The sequence below is a fragment of the Pholis gunnellus genome (assembly GCF_910591455.1).
Source record: "Pholis gunnellus genome assembly, chromosome: 9".
Classification (NCBI taxonomy): Eukaryota; Metazoa; Chordata; class Actinopteri; order Perciformes; family Pholidae; genus Pholis; species Pholis gunnellus.
In genome coordinates this window covers 17,785,340-17,795,984 of record NC_136535.1, presented here as the reverse complement: position 1 = coordinate 17,795,984, position 10,645 = coordinate 17,785,340, and the positions used below count along the sequence as shown (strand labels likewise).

The window sequence follows — 10,645 nt, the reverse complement described above, 5'->3', positions numbered from 1 at the left end:
ACCCTTATCATTGCTGAGAAGCTTGGAGCAGATTCAACAATGTTGAAGTTACAGCAACTTCCTATCTTGTTGCTTTATGGCTTAAAGAGCTTTTGTGCCACCACGACAACAATGTTGAATAAAAACGCAAAAATGTACAATTGGAAGGATCAATTTGTTAAAGTTCAGAGCCTGTAAAAGGCTAAAAAATGGGCTCAGGCCCTAATAATGCCTGAAGAGCTTTTCCATTCTCTTTTGGCTGGACATTGGCCAGTCACACCACTTGTCAGGTCACAATTCAACAAAGGTGAACCCCACACTGCAGGTGTGACTGAGCCCTTATGCTCTCTCTGTTGCTCTTTCCTCCAACATCTTCAACTCTTGCTGTCTCCAACCGTCTGTCCTGCCATTTATCTTCTTATCCTTCCCTGTTCGTACAGTCATTTCTTAAATGGGCGAGTTGAACTGAAAGATTTCTTACCATTCCTCTCCTCTCTACAGTATCTTGGCACCTCCCCTCACCTCATACTGTAGTGTCTGTGAGATTTCATGGCATATATACAGACTTCTATTCTACTTTCAACGGCATAAAAGGACCTACAAATGGTTTATACATGTGTTCAATCTATTAAATCTATCTTTGGTAGATTAAATAAATTAGAAATCTCCAATGACCCCACATCAAGCACATTTATACCGTACATCTCTTTGATCTCTTTTCCTCCTCCTCACTCTTTCCTCAGGTTTCAGTCTCACACTACAGAGGCGGCTAAGTTGGAGGCCGAGGTGACAAAAGCTCAGGACACGATCACGGCTGCCCAGCAGCTCATTTCACAACTGGACGGAGAACACACGCGGTGGAACGCACAGGTAGTTTGATGTATGAGTTGGTTGATGTGTGCATTGTTGTGGGAGGTTATAGACATTTACTAAGAATGGGGCTCATTTAACATGTAAGAGCAACAGGAGGCATGTGTGTGTGTGTGTGTGTCTGTGTGTGTGTGTGTGTGTGTGTGTGTGTGTGTGTGTGTGACAGGGGGATGTATCCTGCTGTCTTGGGTCCCTTCAGGCTGTTTTTACTCCTCTCTGCAGCATCTGTCTGCACCTTAATTAAAACACTCAATCTCTTGCTGACACACACACCCTCACACTCACTGCCTCCCTCAAGGCCCGCACCAAAGAGCCAGTTTACTCTCTTCTCACGTATTTCCATATACTCACACAAACACACTTCATCCGTAACGCTTTTGCACACTGTGCAGTTGCTGGGGTTCGCTATATGTGGGGTTCTAAGTTGTGTCAGTGTTTCAAGGGAAGGGAGAACCACATAGAGAGAGGGGGTACACAACTGCTAAGTGGTGCAGAAATAGATGCATGTTTTGAGTGGAATGTGGCAGGATGGTTGACAGTATTAATACAGTAGACCAGAGATGACGTGGTCCTGAAAACCTGCAGCCACAGATACTGCATGTGGCCATTAAGTAGTCGTACGGCTTGACGATTAACCCCTGGTGCATAGTTCACCAAACGTGTATTTATCATCCCCTGCCATGCTATTAGTCTCAAAGGAATCCTGATCAGCAGAAATTACATCAGTAATTTCACATTAGCATGAAATGTACAAGTGTGTTCCTGTATTTGTAGGTAACTTTTTTTCTTGTGTTCTTGTCAGAATCAGTGTCGAGATTTACGGATGATCTGGGGTGTGGAGTTGGATTTACAGTTCATGACTTTTAAGGAGGGCATAAGGAGTCATTTCTTTCCATTACTCTCTCCGATTCCTCCCAATCCTCGCAGTTTTTTTTCTTTTCATACTATTTTCATCCTAATTACCTGCCTGTCTCTCTTTTTTATCAGATGTCTGAGATAAAGAGCGAGTTGGATACGCTCCCTATGAGGGCAATGCTTGCTGCAGCCTTCATCACGTATCTGTCTGCAGCTCCTGAGGACCGTAGAAGACACTGTCAAGAGACGTGGATGGCTCAAACTGGACTACAGAGTAAATACACTAGAACTAATACTAGAGGCTCAACCTTTGCCAACTCCTGTGCTAAACAGCCTGCACAAACACACTGCTACCCACACACATGGCACTGTGTGGATACATATGGTGTATATATACAACACTTCTCAGACTACTGAATATGAGTGCTGATAACTCATTCTTATAGTGGAGAATGTTAAACTTGCTTGATCACCCTTTAACAAATAAGTACTCGCATTAAAAACACACTCACTCATTAAGGATTACAGTATTTAATAACCCTGTTTTTAACACTTTCTGGGTTTTACTTTTCATATGCCAAGCATTGCCACCTTAATTTAGCAGCTGTTCTATTCAGGTATTAATATTCCATCCTCACAAATGAACCTGTAAAACGTGTGCTTTTCTTTCAGCGCTCATTTTTGTCTTATTAATAGCTCTGACCATATGATTCTGCTTGGCCACTTCTTTCCCAGAGGGCCTCAGCATGTAAAACAGCTGAGTCATCTAGTTGACCCCCTATCATTTGTAAATCGTCACGTCCATCGAATGTCTTCTGTGTTTTGAATACAATTACCAACACTGTTTTTAGTGAGAAAACATTAAAGCAACAAATAAGCATGTGCATTTGTGTTGTGTGTGTGTGTGTGTTTTTTTTCAGAGTTTGACTTGCGGTCATTCCTGTGCTCGGAAAGTGAGCAGTTGATCTGGAAGAGTCAAGGGCTACCATCCGATGACCTCTCCATGGAGAACGCACTTGTCATACTACAGGTTAGACATACATTTCCCCGTCTGTCAAATCGCGTTATTCTCTCTACTTTTGTTTTAATTCCCTTGATTACAATTCTGCTTTGTCACAGAAGGATCTTTGTTATTAATGGAACTGTATTTAACATTCTGAACGTCAATATAGCTGCAAACCACTATTTGCTATGTAAATATATAGGAGAGTAATGTCAACCTGAGCAGAAAGGAAGTAGCTCTTCCTCTCTGTGTGTTGTAATCAGAGCTCTCCTTGCTTTGTTGATATAGCCTTCCGGCAGCGCGTGCTTTTAGTGCTTGTTCGTGCGTGTGAGCGTGCCCCACTGGTTGCTCTCATCACAGCTGATATTGCCGCCCCTGACCGACAGCGTTGTTGAGGAAGCGTAGCACCCACCCTCAGGTTCCCCCTTGGTTAAACACCGTTATCTCTGTCAGCACTTTCACCTTAGTTTGCCCTGTTAGCACAGTTAGCTATGAGCCACCGGCTCGCCGTCGACATGTTGAGAGCCGATGAGAGGCAATCAAAATGCTCACAATCTCGGATCTTATACCTTTAAAGCATTTTAATCACCAATTCTCTATCCACTTTGTTTAGTTTTTATGTAGCTAAAGTTTAACTTGTTTGAAAAATATGTATATATTATATTACAAAAGATCTTACGCATTGAATGCACTTAAAAAAATTAAATATATGTACAAAAAAAAATCAAAGTACAATATAATTACAGCATTTACTTGTAACAGCCAATCTCTATATTATTAGTCATATCAAGAATGTGGCCTGTGTTATCATTCATCTGTCCTCCATTTGTCTGTATTCTGTTTTGTTTTTACCATTGCTGCCTTCAGATCAATGCGCTCAAGTTACAGGTAAGAAGCTGTTCCATCATTCATCCTTTTAGCCCGCGCTTCCTTTAGTGTAGCTTCTCAGGTTTTCCTTCACGGCGTCTGTGTGTGCCCTTACACGTTTCTGATTATTGTCATATACACTTAAATGGCAGATTTGACATTCACACACACACACACACACACACACACACACACACACACACACACACACACACACACACACACACACACACACATATATATAGTATGCAGAGGAATAAACAGACAAATAAGCAGGTTTGAGAAAGAGAATACTTGAGCAAGAGACCGTGAAATGGAAGAGCACAGGATGAAAAGAGGGTGGTGGACTTCATTCTTTTGCCTGGCGTAGGAGTGATGCTAGTCGATGAGCATTACAGCAGTGAGACAGAACTGAACATGCACACAAACTTCCTTTTTTCTCAGTACCTGGGCCTCTTTCCTAGTAAAAATATCCCCAAACAACTTACCCTGAAACAGTTCTTTATCATTTTTCTATACTCAGAGTGTTGCCTGTCCATTCCTGATCGACCCGTCATCCCGAGCTACACAGTGGCTACGCACACATCTTCAGCAGCACAGACTAGAGGTTATCAACCAACAGGTAAAGCCACACGCACAATCACACTCATGCATATCTTACATCACACATTAGGGGTAATTCACTCTCCTATTGCATCTGCAATCTTCACACATGTGCACTCTGGTGAAAACTCTAAACCTAATTTATCTCTGAGGTAACTTTTATGGTTTCAGGAGCCTGTAAAGCCATTACTGTTGAACATCTCTTTGAAGTGTTTCATTAGATGTCCTCGATTGATCTTCTTGTCTGATGAATCCAAGTCTATTTTAAGTTCATTGGTAGACCCTTATCATTCAGTGCATAGTGCTCCTTCACCTGTCAGGTTGTTAATTTAATTGTGTGTGTGTGTGTGTGTGTGTGTATATATATATATATACGGTATGTGTCTGTGTGTGTGTGTGTGTATATATATATATATATATAAAAGAAAAAATACTTATTCATTCATTCATTCATTCATTTTTTATTTTTATTAGGGATGATAATGATATTGCTCTGATATGTTTCAGAGTACTGTCTCACCAACCAATATTGTAATGTAAGATATTCTTTCAACTGTGTGCTTGTTTTCTATAGGATAGTAACTTCATGACATCCCTTGAACTGGCGGTCAGGTTTGGAAAAACCCTCATCATCCAAGAGATGGATGGAGTTGAACCGGTGCTCTACCCGCTGCTTAGGAGGGACCTCATTGCACAGGGTATACACACACACACTCACAAACACCACTTTTATGCAAAGAAGGTGTGGTGATAATGATTGATTATGCAACCCCAACCACTGTTTGCTTGCTCAAAAGCCGACCACTTTTCTACACACTGTAATGAAATCCTGTTTTCAGGGATATTGCCTCAATGTGAATGTTGTTAATGAGTGCAAACTATTCTGCACCTCGACGTTATCTACCCAACTATGATGTGTGCCTGAAGAACTTTCAGATTGTGGATATATATATATATCTCTTTTATATTCAAAGAGTTTCATCTAGAATCCTGGGTCCTCATGTGGCTCCTAAAGGGCCGGGGCTGATGTGGTGCAGTACAACCGACAATCACAATCACAGTTTTTATGGTTGTGTGTGCTGGGGGGATCTCTTAATACCCATGCTTTCGTCAATACTTTCAAAACCCTATCTTCAAAAAAAGGGTTCTTTAGAAATAAATGCTTGTGGGTCGAACCTCAGCCCTTCAGGATGAACCCTTTTGGAACCCGTATTTCTAAGAGTGTAAAAAGGTGAAAATAGGATTTAAAGTGGACACTGAGGACACAAATACAAGCTTCTTTGATACAGTATAATGTTGTTAACAGAGACTCTCTTTTTGTCTTTCTGTCCAACTTCGACACATCCAGGTCCTAGATATGTGGTTCAGATAGGAGACAAGGTCATTGATTATAACGAGGACTTCCGTCTCTTCCTGGCGACACGGAATCCCACCCCCTTCATCCCCCCCGATGCTGTTTCCGTGGTGACAGAGGTCAACTTCACTACTACCAGGGCAGGCTTGCGAGGACAGGTAACCCATGTAACCCACCCTCAAGTGCTGTGTAATAATGCAGTGTATATCCAGAGCAAGTAGTGTATGTTGTAGTCATACTGTCTGTCTTTCTGCTGTCATGCTGTCTGTCCACTTGCCAATTTGTGTGTGTGTGTGTGTGTGTGTGTCTTTGTGATAGCTGCTAGCCTTGACCATCCAGCAGGAGAAGCCAGAATTGGAGACTGAAAAAACAAGACTGCTGCAACAAGAGGAAGACAAGAAGATACAGCTGGCTCAGTTGGAAGAATCCCTGTTAGAGGTACACATGCAGACATATAGCATACACTGTGACAACAATGTAGAGGAGAATTCTATGTGTTGGAGTACTACGAGAGCTTGTTGCTGGGGTAGCACCCTATACTGTATTATGTATAATACAGTATGCCTACCATGTCTACCTACTAAAGCACAATTATGTAAAATGGAGCTTTATCAATATATAATCATTAGACAGGGTTGAGAAAATCAGTGTTTGTCTCCCTTTTATTCTTATTTGGAATGCTCACTTACCCCTGCACTGCAGAGCATATAGTTTCTAACTCACACTGCTGGTTTGAGGAGGGTGTAGTAGATACATATAGATACAATGTTTACAGATCAAGCAGGGGGAGTTGCTGAGCTGCAGCAAGGATGTGATTTGCACCACCCTGCCACCTTAATCAGAGGGCTACCATAGGAATGTTGGACGGGAGTAAAACCGCAACATTTCTTGCACTGCGTTTCTTTTCAATTATTCATGCGCTTCAAACCTGGACAGAGAAATTTGTAGACAGGTGTTGGGTAATTTTACGTCCACAGTAATGAGGAAAAAATGGAGACAAAAAGTCAAACAGATTGTTACTGTCCAAATACTTAATGGGGCGTCCTGCACTTCACTATCAAACACACACACACACACACACACACACACACACACACACAGTTGATAGACATTGTGATACATAGACACTCAGCCTAATGATCATTTTTTATGCACACAGTCTAAGGGAAATTTGGGCACACATAGATAGTGCCAAGAGTAGGATGTTAGTGCTTCAGTGGTACTAGTGGTATGTAATTATTCCAGAATTGTGGGAGTATATTTGACTTGACATTTCCATGCTCCACTGCTTTCTCATATATTTTATTTGAATAAATTCCATCAGTTTGTTTAGAGAATAGATTCCACAGGATGTAGTGGGCGAGTCAAGCCTAAAAATTATGAATAAATAAAAAAACTCCACATCAGGCTATTTTAAAACAACACCTCTTGCTCCTGCAACTGTCAGATCAGACCAGATTTCAGCCAATTGACACATACGGGACAAGATACTCTCTGTGCATCTTGTACTCTTTTATCTCTTACTTATTAATCGTCTAATCCTTGCCTTATCCTGTTGTTTGTACCTGTCTGTCCATTGCTCCTTTGTCAGACCCTGGCTACATCTCAGGGTAATATTCTTGAGAACCGGGAGCTGATCGACAGTCTGAACCAGACCAAGGCAAGCAGTGCCCTGATCCAGAAGTCACTGTTGGAATCACACCAGCTGCAGGCCTCCCTGGACCAGGTACTGTACCTCATGCACACATGCACACACACACACACTCTGAAAAAATGCCAGGGAAAACTTTTCATGGCTTACCTCACTGCACCACTGTTTAATGGGATTGTTCGGATTATTTGAAGTGGAGTTGTATGAGGTACTTATCAATATTCAGTGTATTACCTACAGTAGATGGCGGTTGGCAGGCCCCCAGTTTGGAGAGGCAGGCACGAATACTGACACGGAAGAAAAGCAATGTACCACTGTGGACGGGGGTAGCAGCAAAATATACTTTAGCCACCTAAAAGAAAGTTTCTGTTTGAATCGGTTTGAGTTTAAGCTTTATTAATAATAGTTTCTTAGACAGCCCTTTTATCTATGCTCTCTTTAAAGTCACAATACCCCATTGACACATACAATATAGATACATTTCAGTTCAGTTCCTCAATGGAAAATATTCTAAAAGTAGCGTACACTTAAAATGATGCTGATTATTTTAGGGGCTACTATATGTTTTGCTGCTGCCCCCGTCCAAAGCAGTACATGACCCTGCTCCTGTGCTCGTACTCTTGTCTGTTTCTCTAAACTGGGGGTGTGCCTACTGTGGATACGCTGACCATCGATAATTACCACATACAACCCCACTTCAAACTAACCAAACTATTCATTTAAGTGGTTCATTAATTTTGTAAAGGCTTTTTAGTCATGAAAAAAGATAAAAGTGATGCAGAGAGAATCTGTATTAAACAGTGGATCACTATAGTGTAATAACAAAAAAGCTTCACAACAACTGCTATTCTCTTCTAACTCACTGATGAGAGAGAGGAAATGGGGATGGAGAGAGAGAGAGAGAGCACAGATGACAGATAGACTAAGGTAGAGGGAGGCATTGACGTACAAAGATACCGACAGTCAGAGATTCAGACAGAATGTGAAATGACATTTATTCCCAGTCTGCAAATGTAAGACGGCTCCAGTTTTGTGTAATTTCTTGAACAATCCTGAATACAAAATTAAGATGTTTTGGCTCTTACTTAAAAATATGCCGTGTTATGCAGTATTTGGGCACAACCATTTCGGCTCGTCTGAGTGGTCTACAGATAAACAAACTCACAGCTGCAGTTTGCAGTAACATCAGATTACACAGTTGCACAAGCAAGGAGCGACCGTAGATTCATTACACTATCATCCTCTAGGGCGCACTGTTAAACCAGAACTCTTTTAGTTATTTTCTCTCAGTTGCTTTTATTTATTTTTCTGAAATTAACCTCCTCACACCTCCTGTCGCATCATACATCGCGTTGTCTTCTCTTTCACTCTCCTTCCATCTCGTTTGCAAATACATGTTTTCTATTCTACTTTTCTTTGAATCCCCATATAAATCCCTTTCCCTGCGATCCTTCCATCGGTGGTATCTTTTGTAACTCTCCAAAACATCTGGTTCCTTTTCTGTTGCCTCTTGGTGTCTCTCTATCTCCCTTTCTCTCTGTCCTCTTTTTCACTTCTACCATTTTTTGTTTTTTAATGTAGGAGCGGGACGCCTACCTGCCTCTTGCAGAGAGTGCCAGCAAGATGTATTTTGTCATCACAGACCTGTCGAAGATCAACAACATGTACCGCTTCAGCCTTGCTTCTTTTCTGCGCCTCTTCCAAAGGGCTCTTCAGGCCAAGAAGGTGACTGGTTGACACAACTCTTCTAGTACTTCCCTTTCCATCCAGCACAGCAGTGTGTTAACATGTTTATTGTGCAAAAAGTGTTCCAAAAAACGTGCCCCTGAACTGAAATCGACATCAATGCAACACCATCATGCAGCTAGACTAATTAATAAGTGATTAAATTGATTGACACAAATACTTATATGCACATTCAAAAGTAGGCTTTCACGTAAACGCACAACAGTTCGGCAATCAGGGCTTAAAAGGGAACACACCAGCACACAATCAGGCTTGTGTGAGACCCGGTTCCACAGTAGCAGAAGATGTTCACTGATTTTCAAAGTCAACTCTTCTCCTTCACATTTTACGGCAAATTGTCTAAAATATCAAGGATCCTCTCCTCTGCAGTTCTGTTATATTTGATGAAATACAGTGTCACAGCTTACGAGTTATGACTTAACTCGTGGGGCCATCTCTGCCATCACTGCTTTATAAGTCCAAAAGAAAAATGGCAGGAATATTATCTATAAGACAAGTTGTTGAGGGGAAAATGTATCCCAGTAAAGTCTCTGAATCTTGTATTATCCACTTTTCAATGTAAGTCTACAGCTGGTTAGCTTAGCATGGCTTAGCATAAAGACTGGAAACAGCACCTCTGAAGCTCACAAATGAACACTTTGTAGGCAGTGCATTTACATGGGCACATTTGACAGAAATATATGTTTAACTCCATTTACTTTATTTCGATATATTTTATTTCAGTTCAGGTCAGCTTGATTCATTTCATCTCCTTTTTGTTTTTACTGAGTTTATCTCAGTCTAACCTGTGCAGCTGGAGAGCATCATAGACTATCTATCACGCTGCTGTTCTCCATCTGAGCCCTAAACACTCTCTGATAACCAGAGTACACACACACACACACACACACACACACACTCACACACACAGAGGCACACAGACATTGGGTTGAGAGATTGAGCACTAATTCCTCAAATCCTGTGTGGGTTGTTAGAGCCAGTGCTGTCATCCAAGAATGTCACCAGGCAGCAGCTGGTCACCACTGTTACGTGTGTGTGTGTGTGTGTGTGTGTGTGTGTTGGGAGGCTTGTGGACACATTCAGTGAGTGAGAATACTCTCTCTCTCCCTTTGTATCTTTTAGTTGTTTGTTGTATTCAATGAGAATGTATTATTTGCCATGAACTGCAGATGGTTCCTGAGATCTGGAAGAGAATTTGAACCTCTCATGTCTGACATAACACACTGAACAGTCCTCTTTTTAGTTCACACACACACACACACACACACACACACACACACACACACACACACACACAAACACACACAAACTATTTAGCAGTCACACACACAATGTCTATGCTCAGGTACTGTATACACAAAGTGCTAACTTGCACTCATTAAGCAGGGTTTTACATGAAATACATGCTTGCAAAAAACCTCAAACAGTGATCCAGGAAGAGGAACAGAGGAAAAGAAATGCTGGACTGCGAATATGGGACAGAATAAGAAAAATCCATCTGGAAATTCCCTTTTTTGTCAGCATATTCCTCTATTTCTCTGGCATCTTATCTCTGTGTTTGATTCTCATGGTCCCTTACTTATGTTTCACTATTGGATTTTCTTTTCTTCTTGTCTGACCTTTTTGTGTTTAAAAGAACACCAACTGATAACTTTTTAACATCATGTGACACATATACTGCGTTTTATCAATGGAACCTGGGGGGGGGGGGGTACTA

At 41.4% G+C, this 10,645-nt stretch overlaps 1 protein-coding gene across 2 annotated transcripts in view; it reads left to right on the top strand.

The window, feature by feature from the left end:
- dync2h1 (dynein cytoplasmic 2 heavy chain 1) overlaps positions 1-10,645 on the top strand; it is a gene marked incomplete at its 5' end in the record, with an annotated part of 94,775 nt that overhangs the window by 40,460 nt on the left and 43,670 nt on the right. For both annotated transcript variants that reach the window (XM_079165911.1, XM_079165912.1), the window contains 9 exons: positions 723-849; positions 1,837-1,978; positions 2,625-2,734; positions 4,098-4,196; positions 4,752-4,875; positions 5,526-5,689; positions 5,850-5,969; positions 7,123-7,257; positions 8,764-8,907. In XM_079165911.1, coding sequence (XP_079022037.1) covers positions 723-849; positions 1,837-1,978; positions 2,625-2,734; positions 4,098-4,196; positions 4,752-4,875; positions 5,526-5,689; positions 5,850-5,969; positions 7,123-7,257; positions 8,764-8,907 — 1,165 coding nt within the window. The remainder of the gene's footprint in view (positions 1-722; positions 850-1,836; positions 1,979-2,624; positions 2,735-4,097; positions 4,197-4,751; positions 4,876-5,525; positions 5,690-5,849; positions 5,970-7,122; positions 7,258-8,763; positions 8,908-10,645) is intronic.